General features: G+C 41.5%; 2 protein-coding genes across 2 annotated transcripts; both read left to right on the top strand.

Moving 5' to 3' along the window:
• The first annotated feature begins 93 nt into the window (after positions 1-93).
• On the top strand, positions 94-14,487 carry tspan7 (tetraspanin 7). The gene is made up of 8 exons (XM_003451605.4): positions 94-273; positions 8,953-9,141; positions 9,451-9,525; positions 9,649-9,744; positions 10,906-11,061; positions 11,305-11,388; positions 11,481-11,566; positions 11,666-14,487. Exons 1-7 carry the CDS (start codon positions 208-210, stop codon positions 11,547-11,549), a joined length of 735 nt encoding a protein of 244 aa, XP_003451653.1. The 5' UTR covers positions 94-207; the 3' UTR covers positions 11,550-11,566; positions 11,666-14,487.
• Positions 14,488-21,327: 6,840 nt separating this feature from the next.
• mid1ip1a (MID1 interacting protein 1a) lies at positions 21,328-23,378 on the top strand. The gene is made up of 2 exons (XM_003451604.5): positions 21,328-21,484; positions 21,709-23,378. The coding sequence occupies exon 2, from the start codon at positions 22,063-22,065 to the stop codon at positions 22,555-22,557; it is 495 nt and encodes a 164-aa protein (XP_003451652.1). The 5' UTR covers positions 21,328-21,484; positions 21,709-22,062; the 3' UTR covers positions 22,558-23,378.
• The last annotated feature ends 2,542 nt before the right edge of the window (positions 23,379-25,920 follow it).

Raw genomic sequence — 25,920 nt, 5'->3', positions numbered from 1 at the left:
ACTGTTGGCCTCATGCAGTAATCGATGCTGCTGTTTGATGCTAAATGAAAAAGGAGCAGTGATCATGATGTGAGAGCTGTGAGCAGGTCTAGTGACGCCGTGCGGCTGCATCAGAGCAGGGGCGCAACGCGACAGCTCGCAGGAGACGTTTCTGTTTTTTTCCGCTCCCGTTAATTTTTACCACAGCGGGTCCAGCGTAGATCCACAATGGAGACCAAACCGGTCATCACCTGCCTTAAAACTCTCCTCATCGTCTACTCGTTCGTATTTTGGGTAGGTAGCCTTTTTCTATCCTCATTTATACACAAAAGAAATACCCTGCGGAGGAAGATGTCAGTCCATCTCAATCCGCCGCTGCTCTGTTTTTGTTGTGCGTGATGAAGGAGTGGACAGTGCCAGCATCATCGACGGATCCATGCCATCGTTTGAATAAACGCTCAATTTTGATAATAATCCACACAGGTGAAATAAAACCGCCTATTTCGGCGTCTGTAGGACATTTGTTATCTACTCGCGGGCTATGTAACGGGGGTTAAGGTTACACACAGCCCGTTTTGGCTGCTGGGCGTCAGTGCGTAGCTTATATCACATATAGCATCATGGTTGGTATCAGTTAGCGAGGTGGATGATGTTAACATCACTGCGATGGTTTAACTCCGGCGTTAAGGGCCTGGTCTGTGCAGTGAGGCCCCGGTTAGAGCCCATTTTCCCCGGCCACATACTATAGATTTCGGGGTCGCTGGTATAGATTCTTAAAGGGCCCTTGCACCCTCGGTGTAGCCTCAGTGGTGGAATTTATTTTTACTTCATCGTCAGAAACAAGTGCACATGATGCTACTCTGTTGCGCTCCAGACTGAAAGGTTACATAATGAAAAAACTACCAAAAATATGGATAAATCAGTGCGATTAGCTGATTCATATTAATGCGTGAAGGCATCAAATTTAAAACGAGTGCATTATGTACTAATTACTTAGTACTAAAGGTGGGACTCACCAGACACCCCGCCATATATCGTCACAACACTTCACTCTTCTACCGTATTGCGATTTTTAAAAATGTATTTTTAACATTTTGTGATGTTAATTTTATTTATGTAAAGGTAAAGGACCTACAGTAATACAGGGAAACCCCCAACAATCAGACGCCCCCCTGTGAGCAAGAGATTTGGCAACAGTGGGAAGGAAAAACTCCCTTTTAACAAGAAGAAACCCTCCACCATAACCAGCCTCAGGGTGGAGCAGCCGTCTGCCACGACCGGTTGGGGGTGATGGTAGGGAGACAAGACAGAAGACGTGCTGTGGAAGATAGCCAGAGATTAATAATATCTCATAATTAATTGCAGAGTGGTGCATAAACACTTGGTGAGAGAAAGACAAACACTCAGTGCATCATGGAAATCCCCAGCAGCATAAGTCCGTTAGAGGATAACTAAGGGTTAATTCATGGTTTATGATATTAATTATTGCGATTTTATGATCGCAAATAAGGTCCTCAGAGTTAAACACTCTGGATCTGTTTTATCCAATAAGATAACATTATCTCACTTCTTTTTTTTGTCTTCAAAATGATATTGTCAACACTCTGACTAAAACCTGGAATAAATGTTGTTGTAAGACAGCATCAGGGGCTCAAGTTAGCAATTAGATCCAATCTGTTTCTGATAACACAGCTTTCACCGGTGATAAATGATCAAAAATCACACATCCGTTGCTGTCTGCATAGACATAAACTCACATTTAACTATTACATTTGTGCTCACCAACCTTTCTGTTCAAATTGCACTAATTGATAAAGAGTCCTTCAGACTGCATTTATAAATTAGACAGCAATTTGAGATTAAATGCAGTCAGTCTGAGTCAGACTGCGACTGCTTGCAGAAAGGTTTAATTATTTTATTTATTTAGTGTCTCTGTACTATGCTGTATCGATTCTTTTCCTTATCCCTATTTTTTACAATGTAGGAGTCTTGCTTGTGATGACATATTATGGCATTCTAGCCTTCCTCGCACATTATGTAGTGCTGTGAAATACTCCACTGCAGGGCAAACATGAGCTTAGAAAAGTAAAAGGTCTGTAAGCTCTATCAGCCTCACATTGTTTTACCGCTACTTCATAATTATTGCTGTATTTCAATATTGCTGTTCGCAGCAGCAGAACTAGTTTCACTCATTTAAATGTAGATTTGTGTGGTTTAACTTACCACATAAAAACTGTTGTGTGTGTTTTATATGCGCTTTTTCAGCTTTTAAATCATAATCTGTAGAGCTGTATAACAAATATAAGTGCGGTGTTGTCAACAGGATAGTATTTTTATCTGAAATAGTGGATTGTAAATACACAGTGGCAGTGTCATATTGAAATACAGCAGTCCTGTTAGCAGTAAATACCTGCTAACTTTAAATGTGACACTGCTTATTAGTTTTGTTGACTCCTTGTTTTGTTGTGGTTGTGAAAGGATGTAAATATCCAGCACTTTGCTGAAAGCGGTGATGCAATAAGCAGTTACTCCAAATTATTGTTTCATGTAGCAAACACTTAGAAAAAGGGGATTTTTTGTCTGCCCAACAGTCCATAAACTCAAAATATTCAGTTTATTATAACATAAGGAGGGAAATTGATTAAATCCTCCCACCGAAGAAGACAAAACAAGAATCAGAATGATATTTAATTTATATTAAAATATCATTCAAATGTGTTTCAATATATATCAGTCAATAATATATCGACTAGATAATTGTTTTAGCTTTTTTTATTTTTCCAATTTCAGTTGCTGGCTATGCAGAAGAGTTGTAATTTTAGGGTTGTGCTTTGGGTTTGTGGTGTTGTGTTGTATGATACAGTGCTGTGCAAAAGTCTTGAGCCATCTCTTATTTCTTTATATTTTTTGTTCTGAGCAGCCAGACCTTCTTGTCATTTTTTAAAAGATGACTTCCTGAAGGTCTTTCAAAGTTTGTCATTGGACACTGGCTGCCAGCCCGTGCACCTGACCATTTTCAGAGGAATATTTTTGTTTGTTAAGCCACAAAATAATTACCAATGAGTCATTCAACTATAATAAAAGACACCTAACTCACTTTGTTAAAAGTAATTTTTTTACAAATTATTACAATTTATTACCCTTCATTTATTAATGAATCCATGAAAAATGCCTAAAAGGCTATCAGGAACTAGACTAAAAATCAGTGGCAACACATCTTATAGAACAATAAATAAAAATGTGAAATTTTTGGTTAAGATCATGGACAATATGTACAAAACAATGAGTGTCTACAGCCATCTGTAAAACACGGTGGAGGCTCTGTCATGGTTTGGGGTGGCATTTTAGCTAGTGGTGTTAGAGATCTTGTCATGGATGGGCCTCCCCAGAGCCCGGGCCTGAACAACAAATAACAAGAAAACCTATCTAAGAGAGGTCAGGCATAAAGGTGGTCATACCAAATATTGAAATTCAAGCTTGTTAGAGCTGTACAAACTTATATTCTGTATTTCCATGTATGTTTGAGCATGTTTCAAACATACATGTTTCAAACAAACATCACTACTCCTGCTGTTTTTCCCATTTTCCTAGCATATTATAAAGGAATGAGAGGTGGCTTAAGACTTTTGCAGAGTACTATATCTGTGGAATTTATAAGCTATTTTATGATCATTACTTTTTTCTTGATCAATCATTTAGTATGTAAGATACATATATATATATATATATATATACATAAATGATGAAAAATGTCCATCATGTTTACTTGACATCTTTATAAAGTGTCATATGTTTTTGTTAAGTCCTATATTTTAGCAATTTGCACGTTTCTTTGTGCAGACATCCTCCCCCTGTGCACGGCCCACCTTCTTTTGTTTGAATATTTTACACGCTTAATAATGAAAGCGCAAATACAAATTATGCAAACCAACACAGCGCTACAAAAGCCTTAAATTTGTAGTGCACAATCAATATTTCTGCCAGCCCTTTTTTTACTCGGGTGTTAAGCAGCAAATTCTTTTTCAGATTTGAAAATAATACAAAAAATTAGATTCTGCTCAGTTGTATTTAACGCTCCTTATACTACTTTTCCTGAGGATTTGAAACGGCAGATCACTCAAGGAATCGCTAAAACCAAATTTTGAGATAAATTAGTTTGCGATTAATCCGTGAAGTGAGGAGTGAAATGCTATCTCTGTTTGATTTGCAGTGCTTTGGATTTGCCTCTGTTTACCTTTTGATTATCAGCCCATTCTTCAAATATGATCACGCAGGGAACAGTATAAACACAAGGCAGCACTGAACACAGTACTGTGTGACTGATTTTTTTTAGCCATAATTGTGCATTACAGACTTATTCCTGTCTGTCTTTTTGGTAGCAGCCAGATCTAGCCAGGAGGAAATGATCTAAAAGCTCCCCTCTGCACTCACCCTGAACATTCACCCTAGAAAGCTAAAAAAATATAAAGGCTTCAATACTTTCCTTTGAGCAAAACCTGAATAAATCCTAACTGAATTAACCCTAACTTTGTAGAACGTCGTTAAAGCTGAAATCAGCCCTTCGAGTTAGGATCTGTAGTCGAAAAACTCTTGAATAGAAGAGTTGTGCTGTGTGTCTTCCCACATTGTAGACATGCACCAGTGTCACGCCTGTGAACTTTTATATTTAGTCTGGATTGGATGGTCTTTTAGCACTCCCTTACATCAACAGCTTCAGGTTTCATGCTTCGTGCGCCAAAAGTGCAGAAGAGTCTCGCAGCTCACTGGGTGTCCTCAGCCCCTTAGGGCAGAGCTCGGAGAGAGCGTTGGCATCACATTTAGAGCAGGAGAAACGTTTCTATGGGTTTCTCGTGGCAAATAATGTCATAAGTGGGAAGAACTGTATCACCATACTTCAGAGACACACACACACACATGCATGGGTGTGCACGTACTGGGCTGGGGAACGCAGAGCAGGTGGTGGAGTCTGTATGGCGTCCTCGCCAGCATATTTTGTCATTGCACCTTCTGTTTCTTTATGAGGCCGATGAAGGGAGGAGGAGGAGGAGGGAGGAGGGTGACCTGTTTTAAACTCTGTGCTGGAACCAGGGTGGCCAGTCGGGCATTGAATTTCAAACAAAACGCCCGGGGGGAGGGGGGGGGGTTCCATGGAGGAGAAGGAGGAGGAGGCAGAGGTGTTTGAAATTCAGCAGCAGAAGTGAAGTCGAGATGATTCTCGGACTTGATTTCCCAGTTGACTTTAAAATTAGCACTTTAGCAGTGACAAGATGATCATTTATTGGTATGCAGCAGCAGCGGCTCTTTTGAGGAGAGACATTTTGTCGCTGATGGCGTAGGCCATAAACAGTGAGTAGATCGTCATCAAGAGGACTGTTCTCCGGAATGACAGTCTGCTCTGGCTATTAGATTCACTGTTAATAGAAAGAGTAACTATCATTACTAAAGAATCTAATCATCAGCCCGCAGTCCTTCAATTCAGCTGAGCAGGGAACTGAAAAAAACAGCTTGCTTACATATGTTAAGTTGCATCAATTTAGCCAACACTTTGTACAAGGGGGTTGAGTGAAATGACAGTATAATAGCAGACCTGTCCCATTTAGTCATAGTGTTTAAACTTTTGCGTCTGTGGAGCCTCTTAAAAATTCTTTTTTTTTTCTTCTTGCACATGTCAAAGCCCGTATATCTTTCTTTATATCACATTGTGTTATCTGAATACTTTCAGTGTCCTCTGGTTTTCCAGTATAGATTTAAATAGAGAGTGCGGAGGGGGAAAAAATAAATTTTATGAACCAGAAATGTTCTCTCCACTGTATTGGCTTTCAGGGGGTAATGTTGCAAATCACTGTCCACAGCTGCTTTATGGCACTATTGGATTTTTAAAATGATTTTTGCATCAGTGAAGTGATGAAGTGCATTTCTTTGTCAATTATTTAATTTGAAGCGTCCATCTGTAAACTGTCCGAAAACAGTCTCTCAACAGAAATGTAATTGCGTCGATTATTATCGCATTACAGAGGTAGGCGAATCGATCATTTTTTGCTGATGGTCTGAAGCAAGCGTGTCAAACGTACGGCCCGGGGCCCTGAATCGGCCATGCAAAGACTCCAATCTGGTCCGCTGGATGGAGAACATAAATTTTTCTACTTTAAATGTTTTTTAATAGGTTTTACAGCTTCTTCTTCTGATAAAGACCTCAACCACAGTCATTCATAACACACCAAAGCAGCTAAGTAATAGATAAACAGTTGAATGACTGTTTATCACTGTCTATTATAGAAATTTCTGCTAAGAAAAAGAAGAAGAAAATGTTCATCAATCAAGAAAAACAAAACAAAAATTGACAAAACTGGATAGTGAGTTACCAGAACTTTTTCTGTAATCTCACACATTTATCATGTAAACAAACTGACATGTGCTGTTGGAATTGCACTTCTTTATCTTACAATAAGATACCTAAATGCGTAGCTAAACGTCTTTACATTGACAAAAAGTGGGAGTTTCACTTGTCCACCCCACTTAAGGTCAAAGTGGGCTGTACGATTGAAAATGAGTTCACATCCCTGCTCTAAAGTCTCTCATTTGTAGCGTGTTCCATTCAAGTCCATAAGAGCGAGAGACAGCCATGCATATGTCACAGAAAGTTACCTAAAAATCTGTTTAATTTAATTATTTAGTCAAGATTAAATGACTGTAAAAGATTTCTGTTTTAAGGTGTTTCAAAAAAAAAGATCATAGTTGCCAAATGCCACCCTGCTTTTGCTCTCCACATGGACTGTTTACCTGCAAGCCTGCTCAAACATAATCGTTCAATAGAACTATAAGCACACACAGATGGAAACCAGAAGGCTTCTGGTTCCAAAAGTCTTTTTCCTTGCCTACTTGCAACTGATTATACATATAATCAGCATTACTCTATTACTAATAATTGGATGAGTGCATATAATATGAGTTGGAGTGATGAAGCCACAGAGATTCTGCAGCTCTTTAGCGTCTTTTAGCTTTCTGTTTTGTTTTCATAATCTGTGACTTTAACAGTTTGGTTTAGTCTCACTGCTTTCAACAACCTTCTTTCCAAATCTGTGAGAGTGGTATCAGCCAAAAAAGCTGTGATTGAGCTACATTTCACTACATGCTCGCCATCAAACTGGGGTCAGATAAATTATGCAGCTCAGTGGTTAATATTGTAGAGCAGATAACAAGACAGCTATTTGATAGAGACCAAAACAGAGCGAGAAACTGAATTAATCATTCATCAGTTCTTGCCCCATGTTTGTACTGAGATCAACTTTAAAGTTACAATATGTCAATTTGTAGCACTTTGTGTGTTGTTACAGTGCAAATGATTTAAAGACAGCGCAAGTCAACTTACGTGCATGCACGGAGTAAAGTGCTGAAATAGTCATAGTCAGACCAAACGCTGTAGTGTGAATGTGAATAAATGCAAAAACTTATGAATATCCTGCATTTACATGATGCACATTACATGCAAATCATGTAGAGTAGAATGAAAGTCATAACAGTCTTAATGAAGTGTATTTCTATAGGTTTAAGCTATTGTTAAAAAAACAAAACAAAGCAGAATTGAAGTATTTCGACTTGGACTGATTTGTTTCCCCCTTATTTTCAGTATATGCATCGAACAATAAATGGATAGAACCATTCAGCCGTCCATTTTCTCACACTTATCCAATTCAGGGTCGTAGATGGGTGGAGTCTATCCCAGCTGTCACGGTGCGAGAGGCGGGGTACACCCTGGACAGGTCGGCAGTCTGTCCCGGGGGTTAATGGATGAATCACTCATGCAAATTATTTTTACAGCCTCAAACAAGGATTTTGAAGATACAGCGCTAGTTCAGTTAAAGTGTTTTGCCTCTCCGTAGGCCGTAGCTGACCTCATTGTCTGGGCGTGCCATGACGCTGATAGGAAAATTCATAAGCGCATTTTTGCATGAGCAACAATTACGTTGAGCCATTTTACTCCGCAACTGCATTTTATTATTATATTCTGAAGCTACAGGTCAAAAGGACACCTAAGGTTTGTTCAAAACCTGCAAACAAACAAGTCAGAACAAAGCAGCTCAGTCAAAGCACAGGCTGGCTATTAGTCATGGTGAAAGACCTTTGTCCAGGCATTGTGTGCGCACCCTGCCAAGGGGGCAAAGTGTAAACGTTGTTAACACCACCATTAACCTGCGGAGGCTTTACTGAATTTACAGGCAGCCCCTGTTTCCGTATCGCTGTTAATCATTTCTGTTTCGCTTCTGCATCAGTGACTAATAGCTAAGAGGGAACTGCAGAGAGCCGAGTGTATTTCTCTCATTAGCTTTAAAGGTTTCAGGCTGCACAGAGACATTTTGTACAGGCTGCTCCCCCTCCAGTCAGAGGGCCTTGGCAGCAGGACGGCGAACAGCCTCCTCTTGGAAGAAAGGAGGTTAGGATGATGAGTTGGCCCTCGCTGGAGTCAGCTCATCAGCAGCCGTTCCATACCCCGCTCTCTTTCTGATGCCAGCAAGACATACCCAGCTGAGACACACGCCGCTTCAGCTGCCTCGTACAACACGCTCTTTTATCCGTAGCCTTCATTTGAAATGCTAAGAGAGGCGCAACAGGAGGAAGCGTCTCGCCTCGGATCAAAGAGCTTCTTTGATTTGTCCTCTTTCCTTTTCTCTCTTCCTCTGTGTGTTTGTGTGTGTGTGTCTGTGCAGGAGTAAAGCAGGTGATCGCCATCCTGTACTCCAGATAAATTTGTGTCTTCGGTCTCCCGTCTCCTCCTCCTTACTCTAATTGCACTCCTTTCTTGTTCCGCATTGATCCCCTTCCTCCTCCTCCCTGTCGCCGTGGAGCTAAAACACAACTTTTTGTAAACCGTAATATCGCAGAGGTGCAGCAATAAAGGCCTGCTCCGCACTTTCATTTTTGTTCTTCGTGCTTCTCTGTTTAACATCTGTCTCGCTCACAACCTCCACCCTTTAGATAACAGGAGCTATCCTGCTGGCGGTGGGAGTATGGGGGAAGCTGATGTTGGGCCCGTACATCTCTCTGATAGCCGACAACTCCACCAACGCCCCGTACGTCCTCATCGGCACCGGGACAGTCATCATTGTCTTCGGCCTGTTTGGCTGCTTCGCCACCTGCAGAGGAAGCCCATGGATGCTGAAGCTGGTGAGAGGCTGTTGGAGGAGGAGGGGGAGGGTGGAGGGGGTGTTACGTTGCAGTGAATGGTGTCGATGCTGATTAATTAGCTTCAGGTCACATTATACAGGGAATAATGGTTGACCGCTATCCCACAGAGGGGTTGCTGCAGGGCACTTTGTTCCATTAATGACAGTCAAGTAAATGTGTTGGAGTGTGTGTGTGTGTGTGTGTGTGTTGTGTAGTAATACAACCATAGGCAAATGATATTCATCTAAAGCAGAGGGTTTTCACGCTAACTATGCAAATCTCCCTCCTCCTTCCCTTCCCTCTCTGCAGTATGCCATGTTTCTGTCACTCGTCTTCCTCGCTGAGTTAGTGGCGGGCATCTCTGGATTTGTGTTTCGCCACGAGGTCAGTATGCAAATCACCATGTAGCAATTTTCTTTCTTTCTTTCTTTTTTTTTTTAAGACTGTAGCTCAGTAAACAGCCTTTCTCTGTTAATGCCTGTGCTTACGATCCCCCCTAACCCGCAGATCAAGGGAACCTTCCGCAGAACGTACACTGAAGCGGTGAAGCACTACAATGCCGAGGATGAGGCGAGCCGTGCCGTCGATAACTTGCAGCACAAGGTGAGCCCTCATCCTCAAGATTAAATAAATCATCGTCACTTTAAAGTGGTATTTTTCTCCACCGCCACCGTTGGAGTCTACAGATGCTTATGACAGTGGAGCAAAGGGTTAAGGATGATTGTGGAGTTCTGGGGGGTAGGGTAGGACTACTCATGAGACCCACAGGCAGTGGAGTTAAAGAGGGTGGAGGAGGCTTGCATCGATTTGACACTGCAATGACAGCTGACAGCAGCAGGGGAAGGAAGAGTTTTAAAAAATCTTGACAGGACTGAAATGATTGGCTCGCACATAGGGACTGTGGCAAAATCAGATTGATTTAACTGTGGAAAGAACACCCTCTGCAAGCTGATGTGATGCGTTTGGAGCAGGAAAGGAGCAAGAGATGGGATGAGAAAGAGTCTTAGCATAAGCTAATAAAGAATGAATGAACAGCTAATGAATCCAACAGCAGAAAATCAAAACACGCGACTAAAGCTGAAGGTTCACAGATGTCAGTACACGTTTTATTTTTCTTATTGCCAACAAAGCCAATGAAAAGATTGTCTTTTAAGCACTGTTTGTGTACAAAAAGCCACATCACATTATAATCAGATCCATGACTCGAAGCCCTTTACAGCACAACCCACATTTGCGTGGCTTCAAAGAACCGAGGGTCAAACCGTCGCCACCCCAGTTAGTGGATGTCATGCTGTGAGAAATTCATTTCCTGTAGACCGATAAATCTTTCTAGAAAGATTTACAAAGTGTCTAAATCAGGCATAAGACTACTAACAATGGGCACTGTTGCTTAGCTGCCATACACGGCTCATGCGTTTGAAGTGTGTCAGTCTGGTGCTGAACAAATGCTAAATTCACTCCTTTTTAAGCAACGTTTGCTGAAAACGACATGACACTGCGCTGCGTGGTGGTGTGGTGGTTAACACCCGTTGTCTTACAACATCACAGTGTGTATGTTCTTCCTGTGTCAGGGTGGGTATTCTGGCTTCCTCCCACAATCCAAAAATTGCTTGCTAGGTTAATTGGTGACACTGAAGTGGGTGTAGGTGTGAATGGTTGATGTACATAAGAAGATGTGGGAAACTGTATTTTTGACTCGTCGTTAAAGATGTACTTCTTCAGTGTGGATAATTCTGATCTTTCTCCGTTTCCGCCTCTCTTCAGCTGCGTTGCTGTGGCGTTTATAACTACACGAGTTGGCTTGAGAGCGTGTATTATCCCTCAAATGGCATTCCTGCCAGCTGCTGCTTCAACTCCTCTGACTGCCAACCAGAAGACCTTCGCAACGCGACCGTAGCCCCGAGCAAGGTGTACCACCAGGTCAGTTTTTGTATTCAGTTTTCCTCCTTCTCATCTATCTGTTGTCAGATAGTCGATAAATCTCACAGGTTAGAAGGTGGCTGTGTTTACATCAGACGTCCTCACGTGCCTTTTCAAATCCCTGCCTTCTCCATATACTAACACCTGCCTCAGATACGTTCCCACATACCCTTCTTGCCTCTGATTTGCTCATATAACATGTCCCCGTACCCTCTGCGGACTAACCTCCCCCCTGTGTTTCAGGGCTGCTTTGAGTTGGTCACTTCTTTCATGGAGACCAACATGGCCATTATCGCAGGAGTGACGTTTGGGATTGCGTTCTCACAGGTAGGAGTTGAGGTTTTTGCAGGTGACGGCGTGCGTGTTTGGTGTTTGGTGTATAAATAAATCCTCAACGCGCCGATTTTTCTGTCTTTCAGCTGATTGGCATGCTGCTGGCCTGCTGTCTGTCCAGGATCATCACAGCCAATCAGTATGAGATGGTGTAGCTGATGTGAGGCGGCAGGTAAGAGCCATTAAAAACCAAAGATCACCTCTCCAAATAAATTTAAAGAAAAATGTTGTTCTCTCTATTCTACAGCGTGAACTCTACTTTATCTTTCAGAGAGGGAGTTGAAGAGAATTAGAGACGAAGACTCTTGACACACGACCAGAGTAAATTCCTGAAACTCTACCCAACATCCGAATTGGAATTTACGTCCCTCCGTCTCTCTGCCTGTGATCTTAATGTAATATCTTAATGTATCTTACTGTAAAGCACCATTCCATGACTCACTGCAGTTGCACCACAGCTTTCTATACCACACGTTCCATTGCGGCTCGATGTAGAAGTTGCTCACCGGCACATATCTCGGATCAGGACGGCCCACGGCAAGCAGGTAGACCAGAGTTGTCTTGAGTGGACAGCGGTGTTGGTCTCGGGTAGATGAGCGGGCTCAAACTTGGCTTCTCAGTTGGCTGCAGCATGCTTAAAAAAACACTGCACATGTTTGTACTAAATGACTTTACTAACGCTTGAGAGCAATCCTTTTACTAGATAGGTTCAGTTGTTGCATTTGACTTTGCTGTCGCTCATCCTTGTGTACTCCTTTGGTTGTGACACTTTGTGAATTGATTACATGCACTGAGGAGGATGTTTTAGGTTTATATGAAAAGTGAGGAAGCTGAAAAAGAAGGGGAAAGATTATTTTTAACCTTAAGACAAAGCATGATATATTTTTCTTGTCTAAAATAATGTATTTACGTAGTTTAAAAATGAATGGCACAGGTTTAATGATATTTTGAAACTTTAGTGTGGGATATGAATACCAAACTACAAAATAACGGTCAACTTTGCGCACATTTTACAGTCTGTCATTAGTTTTACATGGAATGAAATGCAGTCCGTTCAGCAAGTCACACCTTTGAGGTCAGTCTAAAAGGCCTGGTCACACCAATTGTCAGTTAGCATATTAGTGTAGATGGCATCTCTGCATCTAAAGGACAAAGGGCACTCTTTCGAGGATGCCAATGTTCACATGTCGGACAGAGAAGACAGACGGTTGGAAAGAGGATTTAAAGAAGCCATTTAGTTCCAATGTGAACGACCATCTTTGAACAGATGTGGTGGCTTACGACACCAACTGTCTGCCATCTATAATGCAGCTTTGAGATCCCTTCCCAGACGCCTTAACGCCCGCTCAGATCCTGGGCCTTTTGACATGATAGGGTGGGGCTAGGTTTCACAGTGGGTTCACCTGAAACCTTGGCCCACACCTGTTTTCACACCTTGGCCTGTGTGATTAGGTAGAGGATCAATAGAGAGGGTCCATTCTTGGGGGACACTCCCATAGGACTCCCCACTAGTTGCTCGTAAAAGTGAAGAAGCTTCTCGGATGAGAGGTGAAACGTCTTCAAGGAAACTTAAAGAAGTCCAGACGCTTGTCTTTCCAAGCTCCTTAGATTAGTGTAGATGCTAACTCAAATCAGTTTCTACAAAACACAGATTATACCATTGAATGCTGTCTGATAACTGTATCTACATTTTTTTTGGTTGGTAGAGGAGGGTTATAGATAAATGTTAAAGAAATTGGACTATCCAGTTTAAAATAAAAAAAAACAACAACAGAAAAACATGCAAACATCACCTAAAAATCTTTTCACTACTGCGAGTTCATTTAAATTGACTGATTTTGCTTCAACACCGGTGTGACCGGGTTTTTTCAGGCTCTGAATTAGACCTCTAGTAATCAGTAATTGTTAAGGTTTCTGCGCTTCAGCTTCCTTTGAGGAGCAATCAAAGGCCACATGTGGGGTTTTTTGAGGGTCATACTTGTAAACCTGAATATGAATTAAATACAAAAAAAGGCCCAGACTTTCACACAGTCTCTGCAAGCGCATTTAGAGTGTTGCTGATATAGAGAACAGATGGAAAACAGGATGAAAGTTGCCTGCAAGGGGAAACAAGGACTTATATGACGCATACTGACACTTTAGTGATGTTTTAGTACTCGTGTTTGTGTTATTATATGTAGAAAATGTAGAAATTACTGGCAGAATTTAGCTTTAAAGAGACCCATCTTACTTTTTGCTTCGTTCTAGTGGTTAAGAGCTCGCAGAGCAGCGCTTTACAGCTTGCAAGTGTCATGTTGAATCATTAGGGTCGCGAATTGTTTTCTGCTGGTTTGAGCTAACGTCAGCGGTCTGCTACGGCAAAGGATGTCAGATTTAGCAGGAAGACACGTGTTCATCTACTGTATTGTGTGTGGTGCCATGCAACATGCTTAATCATCGTCATCATCAGCTGTAGATATGTATCGGAAATGTAATTTATATGACATACCGTTTCTCATTCTAATATGCTAATCAGTATAAATGTTGTGTCACAGTTTTGAATCCACACTTTGTGCTGTATTTGTTTAATAGTTTATAGGAAGACCCCGCACTGAAAAAAAGAATTGTGGCCGATGTTTCGTTGAGAGTAACGCGCAGTTTAGCTGTGTATTTATTAGAGTTCGGTTGGCATTCAGTTTACACTTTCACCAAGTGGTTTTCTATCTCTCTTTCGGTATGCGTGTGCGTGTGAGACTTTGTTCCTCTGTAGCTGACTATCTCTGTAACCTTGAGCGTGCGTGTAAGCGAGAGAGTGCGAGCGTCTAGACTCTGTGGATCCTGTTGTTATTCGGTTTTGGTCAGTATTTGGTTGTGGCTTTTCAAAGCTTGTTGCTTTTGAAACTGTATATTTATTTAGTGAATGTATGTTTTCCAGCACCCTTAAACTTACTTTACCTTTCTCTGAACTGATATTGTGCTGTAAATACTAAATTGTAATACCATCCTGCTTACACATGGGGTCACTAGACACCCAAAGAAGAACTGCACCATGCCGTCTACTATCGACTAAGTCACCATCAGTGGTCTTATTATCAATAAATATACAGAATAACACTTTTGTTTGCGCTGTGGTCATTTTTGCTTCAACAGAAACGTAACTGGGAATTTGTTTCATTTACAGTACTGTGCAAAAGTTTTGAACCAGCCCTCATTTATTTATATGCTGCTGGGAAAATGGCAACATACATTGACAGCCACTCTTCCATTGACACCGTTTCTGATGAGTCTTCAGTGAACAACTGAAGAGTCAGGTGCATCTCTAAGGTTTTTTTGGACTTTTTCTGATTTTTTTTAGTGTGACATGACTTTCAGATGCCGATTGGCTGCTGTAGATATTTTTTTAGGCCTGTCACTTCTTTTTTTTTCTTGTCCTCCACTTGTCCAGTTTCCTCAAAAATCTTGAGGACTCACAGCTCACCATGCACAAATATACAGAATATTTGGTTAAGAGTTCTTTGTTGGTACAAATATACTATTTAATGCCTGTCACACTGTGTTAACTTTGACATTTTTCAGACAAATGGGAGCAAAGTATTTGTTTTGTGACACGCTGCTTGTAACAAAATGCCTAAAGATACGATTTACAATTTGTTCTGGTTCATCCCTTGAATTAGGTGTCTTTTTTAAGCTTGAATGAGTCATGGGTCGGTGTTAAGTGGAAAGAAACATTCCTCTGAAAACGCTCAGGTGCAGGACTGCACTGGAAATGAGTGAAAAAGCAGAAAAAAAGAAAAACTTCAGAACAACTTTTCCTCAAGACCACTTCAAAAAAGAAATTACAAGAAAGTCTTTTTTTAGGTTTTATTGCTTTTGACTTTTAAGACTTTTGCACAGCATTGTAGCCATAAGACCTCTTCTAACACGAAAAAACCCCACTCAGTTCACTAAAAAATATTCACTTTAAATTGGGAAATTACATCTAATCCATATTTGATTCACTAGATAGCTTATAATTTGACCAGTGTATAGGGTTGGGGTTTAAACGAGAAGGAGAGAAAAGATCAGATTAAAAGTAACAACATGTTAAAAGTAGGCTAAATAGACGACAAGCACCTATGTAGTGTTACAATAAAATACCCCCCAAAAGTAAAATAACCAAAAATACATGAATAAAAATGTAAATTTCCATTAAACGTGATCTCATCCTATAAATAATTTCACTTCTTCCAGTCCTTTCAAAAGCTCGCTCTTCCCGCATCGCTGCACACTCGCTAACGGCGCAGGTGGCCGTTTCTTTTATCTTATCACGCCGTGCTCGTCCACATGATGGCGCCTGGTTATCAGCTCAAAACGGAACTGTGGGGAGATTTCACCGAGAGAGAGAGAGCGTGCGGGCGCAGGGGGGAGGGGTGGGGGAGAAAACACGGAGGGGAAACCGCATTTGTCAAAGCGCCGCACACACATTCCCCGGTCTCTGTGTGTCTGTTTTCCTCCCCTGCTGCAGCTGCTGCTGCTGCGGGCTGCATCGGAAACAAGGCCGGAAAAAGCGGTGCGACGATAGGGGAAGAGAGGCTGGTACTCGCGGGGAGACCGCGCCGACCGACGGGGCTCGCTCCAATCTCGTTACGCAAATTACCGGCAGAGCGGCGCGGCAGTGGGTCCGCTAATGGAGCGTGCGTGCCGCTGCCTCCCGCGCCCTGCCTCGCCCTCGCCTCCGCCTCCCGACTGCACATAATGGGTTATAGGCTAGAGGGAGGCATTCACTGGGGAAGCGCTATTACTCACACGCACAGCAGACACACAAAGCGCCGCTCCAGAGCGCGTCGGTGTGTGCGCAGTGCAGCCGGTCTAATTATGAGGAGATAAGTCTGCTTATCGTCAGTCCACTTAAAAAAAAAAAAGAAAAGAAAAAAGAAAACAGTGAACATAAGGAGAATTTAGAGTCTCTGCCTGCTGAAATGAGCCAGCAGACGGAATTGTGACCGCTCTGAGTGCGCGGTGGATCAGCAGGGCGGTCAGCGAAAACTACTGAGGTCAGGAGTTGTGGGGGCCCCCTCTCCACCCACGCCCCTCCCCCCCATCACCCCCAGACTGAAAATTATAACCAGACTCTGTGGGAAAGCCTCAAGTCTCTTTTAATATCCTTTAAAGCCCGTTTGTTGGGCTGTGTTAATTAGGTCAGAATATTGCAATAAAGTTCAATACCTGCAGCCTCAAAATGACCGTACAGTTGAATCATGTCCCTCTAAAACAGTTTAGAGCAATAATGATGATGGGGAAAAAAAAGTTAACTGCTACGACTGCGTTCATTTTAGCTTAGTATAACCACGCCGCATCCTATTTTTCCCCTAAATGCGATGGTGTGCACGAGGCTCTTTCCCTATGAAATTGCGCCTACCTCACTTTAAGCCTTCGTTTAAGCAGCTTGACTTGACCTAGTTATTGTAGTTTGGCAGGGACTTTTCTCAAAAGCATCGGGACGCTGCCAAAGTCGGAAAAGTACAGTGACATATTTAAAAGTGACGACCGCTTTCCTCCGATGGGCTTTAGCAGTTACATTGTCCTGCGCCGAGGACATACGTCATTGTTTTCATGGGTTTCATGACTGCACTGTTCAGTTTACTCTGCAGAGTTTAGAGAGTTCATTGCACAACAAACAGTCATCAGTAAGATGTTTTATTCAATAAGTCAAAGACGCAGAAATCTGAAAAGAAAACCAAAAACCAATCTTAACCAAGGTCGCTGTGGCAAGGTGTTGATACATTCAGCAATCCCGAAATTCTCCTCCTGACGCTCAAACAGCTTCATTATTTTTAGTCCTTTTAAAAACACAAAGGTCCACAGCTTTGAAATGCGTGTTAACGGAGTCCTTTGGGATAAATAAATAGTCCAAATGTGCTTAAAATTTACAAATAAGTTACAATATTACATGAAATCCAACAACTGTACAAAAACAGGGAGATCACTCACTCTAGTATCGTTTTAAAGTTTTCAAATCCCTGTCATAACCTCAGTGGTATCCCAAATGTCTGAAGTCCTTCTTACCTGAAAACATTATGTCATTAGAAGGTTCCCATTTATTGTCGTAAATGCTAATGTGCTACATTGGGCGCTGCTCCTGATTTGTCTCAGTGATGGCTGCCAGCCTTAAGCAGCGCACGAGGTTCAGTATGAAAGACAAGCTGTTTTTTTTTAAATGGCAGATTAATCTGATTAAAAATCTTATTAAATCCACGACAGGAATTACTTTGACTGCTTTAATATGATCTTATTATGAATTTCATTTCCAAAACTTGCAGGGGGAGCACTTAAGCTTCCTCGCCTTCCTTTCACACACACAAACAGACACACACCCACACCCTACCGTCTGCACCCCACGGTGATGCCTTATTTACTGTCTTATAAAGTAATATAGGAGGCCTGCCCCATTCCACCTGTCTGTTTGTGATGGGAGCTGTTGTCGCTGTTGTTCTCGCAGCTGTTGTTGTTCTAATTGCTGTTGCTGCTTCGCCTCAAGCTTCCCCGCTTAACTCAGACACCCCTGCCTCACACTTTTCAGCAACATGCAGTTGTGATGACAAGTACTAGAGTTCCCACTCAAGCTGCCTGTTCCTATAGCTCAGCACACCACTCCAACCCTCTCTCCCCACCACCTCCACCCCCTCCTCCTCTATCTCCTCTCTCTCCCTCACTCTTTGAAGCCTCGGGGATGATGATGACACCCGCCGTAATCGGTGGATGCTCAGCTCCTGACATGACACACAATCGAGAAACTCTCCCGAACTGATCCAGGTTTGGTTGTTGCATTCAGACGCGGTACGTCCTCTGACAAGTGGAAAGGCCTTTCACGGGAGAATAGAGGAATTCAGTGAGGTGGGGCCCATGACTGACAGGTCTGTTGAGAAAGCAAAGCCAGCTCCAGTTTCCCATCTCTCCTCTGCAGTGGTGCACATTTGCTCTGCTGACCTGCTTCTTTTTTTTCTTAACTAGATCTGGGATCAGCTAATCTTCAAAGCAGCACTAAGATTAGTTCATTTGTTTTCATGAGGCTTTGCAGTTTTGGGACGGGAGGGATGTGGGACAGGGACAAGGCTCCAAGCACATTTGCTTTTATCCAGAAAAGGTCCTTTGTTTAAGCATTCACATTTTCCTTCTTCAATATTTTGCCTTCACTCTATAGCACAGTACTGTGCAAAAATCTTGAGCCGCCCTCCTTTCTTTATAGTTTCCTTCCAAGGAGCTAGACTTTCTTTTAATTTTTTCTTAAAGTGGTCTTGAGTGATAGTTCTCCAGGCTTCTCCAGGGTTTGTTAAGCCATTTAACACTGACCTATGAATCATTCAAGCACAAAAAATGCACCTAACTCAAGGGATGAACCAGTGTTGTGGCAACTTAGCAAAGAAATGGTTTTAAATTGAATCATCAGGCACTTTGTTACTAGTCGCATGTTGTAAAAACAAATCATTTGTTCCCATGTGTGTAGTTGAATCTATTAAAAACACAGTTTACACATCTCGGCATGCTGTGCAGAGTGTCCTTAACAAAATTTGAGGAAACTGGAAAACTGAAAGGAAAAAGAAGAAATGTCAGGCTTAAAACACAACAGATAAACAATGACAAGAATGACAATGATCCCAAACACACCGAGAATGCACCAAAGGGCATAGATGAATAGAAAAACACACAAAGGAACACTATCAGCCATGGATTGGCCTCCCCAGAACACAGGCCTCAACATTACTGAAGCAGTGTGGATCATTTTAACAGAGAACAGAACAAAAGGATTGTTAAAGAATCCCAGAGAACTCTTCCTGAAGACTACTGTGCTGAAGAAAAAAGGTGGTCAAACTATTGATTATCAAGCTTGTCAGAGCTGCACAGACTCTCTTTTTGCCTTTTGTACTGTATTTCCATACATGTTTGCACATGTTTCAATAAATCTCTGCACCTAGTTCTCATTTTCCTTGCAAAATATAAAGAAATGAAGGCTGGCTTTAGACTTTTGCATATTGCTGTATTTAAATATGTTTAGGGCACTGAAACAGATGATAAAACACAGAGTACAGTGAAAGTCAACAAAAATATACAAAAGCAGCATTACATTAACGCTTATATGCTTTCATCAATGCTACATTTTGCTTATACTGCAATTCACAGGGAAATATTGTAGTTTTGTCATGCTAACTTTTGCATTATAATTTAAAGAAGTACAAATGAGTTATTGCTTAACTTGAATTAGTATGACTCAATAATATGTTATAGAGCGACAGAATAGTGACACGCAACCTTTCTGCTTACATAGTGAGTAGTTTGAATCTCATACTTTAAGTATGTTTCATTAATAAAGCATACATTTTTTTCTTTACAATGCCCTATTGTAACCCTACTTAAAAAGGAATACTTCCTCCACCGCTGGGTGTGGGGTAAGGAACTGTGATGGAAACGATATGACAAGGGACATAACAAAGAGAAGCTGTAGGTAGATTATGAAACACAGAGAGACAGAAACCCAACAAACAGGTTTTTGTCTTCACATTCTCACAATTCTTGCTGAGTGAGACTTCTTGAGTGCTGATGCATTTACAAAGAATCTAGAACAAACCGTGCCCGCATACATCATCTCCAAGGCACACAGCATGATTCAGGCCACCCCTTTATCCGTGCTTTAACTTCCGACTCATCCTAATATCATTCATATGAGCTTATCCCTGTTTTGATTTAACACATTTTGATTTAACGCCTGTCAACATGGTGGAATTTTATTTTTGCTGATGGTGGTACGTGGAAAACGTGTTTGTACAGTTTCACCTTGGCCAGAAGTGTTTACCAAAGCTCAGATTTCAGACTCCCACCGGGTGCACCTAATGTATCAAGTACTAATGCTGGGCTATTTCTGATGCAGGGGCTGTGTGGGAGTTCCCCTGTTTACCAGCAGCTGAAGGGCAGACGAAAATCAGCTACCCACCACCACTGCTGGAAACAGGCTGGTGCAACAGTTCAGATTTTAAGTGTAATCTCACAAACCTTGACAGCGCTGCACCTGGTTTATGGACTAAATTACCCCGAGAGGAGTTCAGCAGGCCTGTTATATTTCTGTTAGTGTGAGACTGGTACTCAGTAACGAGTAAACTTGTACTCTAATCACATTTTTTGTTACTTTAATTGCATTTTTGTTGCCATAGATACACAGTATCCATGGTATTTCTGCCTAGTATGGGTATTTTGTACACAAAATACACCAAAAAAAGAAATTGCTTTATGAAAAAACTAGTTGACAGTATTATAGCATACTTTAAATATGATTAGCATAAGAGGACACCAGGCAACTTCCCTGTGCTATCAAACCAAATAAAACCTGATCCACAAAGAGAAAAAGGAATTAAAATTCAAAGATAATTGAGCGATAGATGTTGCAGGACATTACTTTCCCCTCTTCCCCCTTTCTTAAAGCATTAATTGTGTAATGACTGTTTGCAGGTGACACACCCCAACGTTGAAACTCAGGAATAAAACACCCAGCTTTATAAAGTATTTAACACAGGCTACACCCCCTCCACCTGCAACAGTAAACACTTATACTAACGTTTAATACAGATAAAGAACCACTGAATACTTCTATTATACCGCTGCTTATAATTTGCTGATGTCACTGCTGTAGACCTGCTGCCTGTGCTTTTTACTCCAGATCATGAACCCAGTGACTCTACATTAGTACCAGTTTTACCGGAGTGTCTCTCACATACAGAAAACAGGCACTACGTGGTCGAGCTCTCAAGCATTCCAATAACTATACTATAAATATACACAGTTGGAAGGACTTCTTCCACGTGTTGCTTCTGTGCTCTGTGCACGACTACCGTCTCCTCATTGGTCAAACTCGGACTTGTCCCGCCTCCGGCTCATGATTGGTTTGCCTGGAAACCAAAGTGATGGGCTGATGGCTTGGATAATGAATATTCATAAAACCGGTCCGCACGCTGCAGCCTCACCCTGCGTGCCTCAGCTGTGTGCTTCATCGGAACAGAATGTGGGATGTGGTGATGTAATCTCAGCGACTTTTTTACCGGAAGACAGCGGTACACTGTAGGTTCACAGGAGGGAACGCTGCACAGTAAGTGAAGTTTGGGATGAAATTGTTACGCGTAAATACGCACGGTGAAACATGGTGTGTAGTCGGCTTTAATTGACGTTTGAGCTCGATTTTGAGTTTTTTCTCGAGCTTTGCATCGGTGTTTGAGGCTTACTGTGGAATGTTCTAGTCTACCTGTCAACGTAAAGCCACGCCTTTTCTAGAAAAAGTGCCAAACCTCTGTTCTCTGCTCTATGCCATTTCAGGTCATTTGGATCCGATTACTCTTGGTAGAACTCGACAAACAGGTTGAGGCACCGCCTTGAAACTACCTGTGTGTATATATATGTCCCAGCGCTTTCGACACGTTTCAGAACGATCGAGAAGAGCAAGCAACTGAGCGATAAAGCTCAAGAACCGAGCACGACTACCAGAACAAGTCGCGTGATTGCTTGAGGGCAACCAGTCTTCGCTGGAGTATTAACAGACAAGCAGCCTCTTCGTAAAGCCGATCAGCGCGGTATTACAGCTGGGCACGCACAGAAGAGAGGAAAGCGAGACAAGACATTCGGATCATTGCTTTCACGTTTAGGAAAAAAAAACCCCCAACTACCGCCAAGATGATGATGCAGCTGCAAGAAACCACAACCCAGAAAAACTCCCTCTTCAACGCCATGAACAGCTTCATCGGGGCCGTAAACAACATGGACCAGACCATCCTGTTGCCCAGCCTGCTGCGGGACGTCCCGCTGGATGAGGACAGCCAGATGAGCTCTCTGAAATCAGAGGAGGACGAGGGGGACATGTACAGCTACTACCAGCTGCTTAAATCTATCCGCGGGGAGATCGAGTGGGGAGTCAGGCGCGGCACCTCTGACGAGACGCGCAAGGAGAGCATGAAAGTCACTCGCTCTCACTCCTCGATGTCGATGTCCTCCGTCTCTTCAGCCTCATCATCCGAGGAGGAAGACGAGATTGAGGACGAGAATCTGCAGAGCCAGTTCCAGTACCATCTCACCGGGCTGCAAATGGTGTTGTCCAAGCTCACGGACCAGGCTAACACTCTCACCAAGCGCTACAAGAAGGAACTTGGCATCGGAGGTTGGGGCCAGTAGAATCCCAGAGCCCAGATAAACTTTGACGCACAGAATCTTTTCGTTAACTGAATGACAAAAGTGTCTTCTTTGAATAGGCCTTCATGCTGCTGCTGCTGTTACTACTGATGAAATTTATGGACAAACATTTGAATGGTAGAAAAGAAAGCAGCTATTTTTATCTACAGGCCTAAATGGTGTTGGTCTACTCTGTGGTCTTGACTGTAGATGTGTTGATCTTGGAGAAAGCATTTGCGTGCTCATCACACTTGACTATATTTTTGCACTCCAAAGTGTCGCACGCAGAATGCTTTCAGCTCAAGTGATCCACAGATGAAACGTATTTAAGCCTTTTATTTAATGTGTAATTTATTACCTCAGTCTGTATGTTTAAGAGCCAGATGTTATTTCAAAGTTGGAGAAGAAGTGGTCTGTAAGATCTTTGACTGTTCTTCTGAACCGCCTCACTGACAGGGATACTGACAAAAGACTTAGCATCCTATCTGCGATGCTGATGATGTTAGTGTGTTCAGATGAACTGTATGTGTGTACTGTTGTTCCTTTTAGTCTAATGTGTCTCATGTTAAGTTCTTTGGAAGGAGGCAGATGCTTATTGTAGCTGCCCATGATCGCCTCATGTCCTACATGGTCAATGAACTGGAAACGATGGATAATTCTTCTGGATGGAGAATAATGAGGTTTTCCATGAGACACATTAGTTATTGTAATTTTACCCTGTTATGTCCATCTGTCAATTTAAGTCGATGCTTTTGTATGCACCTTATGCCCCATTTTTGTACTTGGTAATATTTGTCTTTAAAATAAACTTTTATAGAAACTTATTGCTCTTGTTCTGTTTTGTTTTTTCTTTTTGTAAAATCACTGCAGTTTTACATTTTAGATAAAAAGTGGGAGATTATTATAGCGTGTCTTTTGTTCTGTCTCCCTCCCCTCACTCCCAACCTTTGTGGCAGATGGTTGCCCTGCCTTGAGCCTGGGTCTGCTGCCAGTTTCTTCCTGTTAAAAGGGAGTTTTTCCTTCCCACTGTCACCAGGCGCTTGTTGATTGTGTGATTGTTGTGGTTTCTATATTATTGTAGGGTCTTCACCTTACAATCTAAAGTTCCTTGAGGTGACTGGTGTGAACAGATACTATACAAATTGAATAACTATTGAATAAAGAGCGCAAAAAATTGAGTTATTTCTTGGTTTGTACTTGTGATTTGCTTTAAAGCTGAACACCTAAAACAACTGATCTTTCCTCTTTTGATCACAATGAAAGCCTGTAGGCTATTCTTAAACATTCAGAGTGTTGGTAATGTTAACAGTTGCCACAAATGATGCATTATAAACTTGAACCATCTTTTTAAAATAACATGCAACATGAACATGCATCCAGAGATGGAAAGAGCCAGGTTATACATTACAAAACAGAGAGAATGGAAACATCCAGACTTCTTGGTTGCATTCAGCTTCAACCCTTGACTTTTAAAAACGATTGGTTATCTCACAGTTTCATTTGTGATGATGGTTGTGTAAAGTCATTGTTCTGAGTTCTTGTCAGCTGGTGACAGATAAAGGATGAGTTTTGTTCTAGTTATTTTATCGTAACACCCAAATATTTTGTTGCTCAATTGCAATTTTGTTTGTTTCTTTTTGTTTTTTGATCATTTGTGTTCTTGTTGAATAAAAAAAACAGGTTATGACACTGTAGCATTGTCTATATTTTTTAAAGACAATCTCTGGAGAAAGGTGGATCTCAAAACCAGCAAGGGAATTAGTTGATCTTTTTGTATTTGCAGTCAATAGACTGCCAAAATATGCAGCCTTACCCGACAATACTACAGTTTTGTTCGTGCTATGATAACCTCTGAGGTTAAAAACCAAAAGATTCATAGAAAGGTATTCTCACTTTCAGATTTACCACAACTGCATTCAGTCATTTGGAATTTAAAACTGTTTTATATAGTAGAAGTGGGCTCAGAGTTCCCTGCAGGAATAGGAATGCTACCTGTCAGTTAAGTTTCGAGTGACAACACCTTAACCCAACTGGGCTCTGAAACTAGTTAGCATGTGAGAAAAGGCTGATAATATTACATGTCTTTGAATGCATTGAGAAAGACTTGTTACTTCCTTTTCTTAAAATCTCATCGTTTCCTCTGAATATTTCCAACTAACTAAATGTATGACACAGAAAGAAAATATGTAAAATATTTTAAATGACACTGTTCAATCAGCATTTTCCTGCAGTCTGGGGATAAATATGGCAGTTAAGTGTGCTCTGTAACTACTTTCATCAAACTAAGCATTTTGTAGTGTGTAAGCATTTTGGAACGCATGAAAAGGAGTGCCAATCTGTTGTGAATATACACATGTATTACACATTGTTACACACTTATGTAACACCCAGAAAACAGATTTCCTTCACTGAGGCAGTGACAACCTCAAAGACCAGCAGGTACAGCTGGAGTTCCAGTATAACAATAGGTCAACAGGAATGCACACACCCGCTTTCCACTTTGATTCTCTCTCATTCACACTTGTGTAGAACTGCAGAAAACAAAAAGCCACAATCATCAGCAAATTTCTCAGCTAATAAGGCAATTTGAAAGGAAAGGTGACATTCGAGGAATGAAGCGCGCTTAATACATTCATCTCTGTGATGCAGCCAAGCTCTCTACAGATAACTGAAATAAACATGTTTTCTTTTGACTTTTATTTAACTTGTATATTTAATTATACCCAATGCACTGCATGAACAAAATCTACAATAACTAGTAGAAAGCTACTAATGGCTGCCACACTGGGTATCTCTGCCTGTTTGATATGGCAAATGCTCTTCCTGATGCAGTCCCAAAAGGAATAGTGCTTCCTCCTACGAATGAACTGGGAATCATTAGGTTGTTAAGTGAATGTGTAAACCACTCCAATATGGAGACACAAAACTTAATTTTCTCTTGCCTGTCTTGTTTCAGAGAAACATTAAATTTACACATCCTTAAAAATGTATATAAATAGAGCTTAGTCCACAAAAAAATCTTCAAACAGACACACTTTGAAAATACATCTCAGAGTTTTTGCACAAAATCTAAACCCTGCCCACGCGAAGGACAAAGGTAACATGCTTTGCTAAATTTATCGGTAATCTAAATGAGCTGGCAGTTTGTAAAAACATCCGCTGAGATAGTACAATCTTATCTTAATCTCAACCTTAAAATGACTAACAGAAACTACCAGAAAGGCTTTTGTTGTCAGTCACCAGACAGTAATGCTTTAATGGAATCATAAGGTCATGTTTTGTGGAGTGTGCTTGTTTATGTTTGTTTAATTGTTTGTGCCCATAATCACGTTAGACACGGGGGACTTTCCGACCTCTTAGTTGTAT

Source organism: Oreochromis niloticus, linkage group LG16 (genome assembly GCF_001858045.2).
Source record: "Oreochromis niloticus isolate F11D_XX linkage group LG16, O_niloticus_UMD_NMBU, whole genome shotgun sequence".
Classification (NCBI taxonomy): Eukaryota; Metazoa; Chordata; class Actinopteri; order Cichliformes; family Cichlidae; genus Oreochromis; species Oreochromis niloticus.
This window is presented reverse-complemented; position numbering and strand designations above follow the sequence as displayed.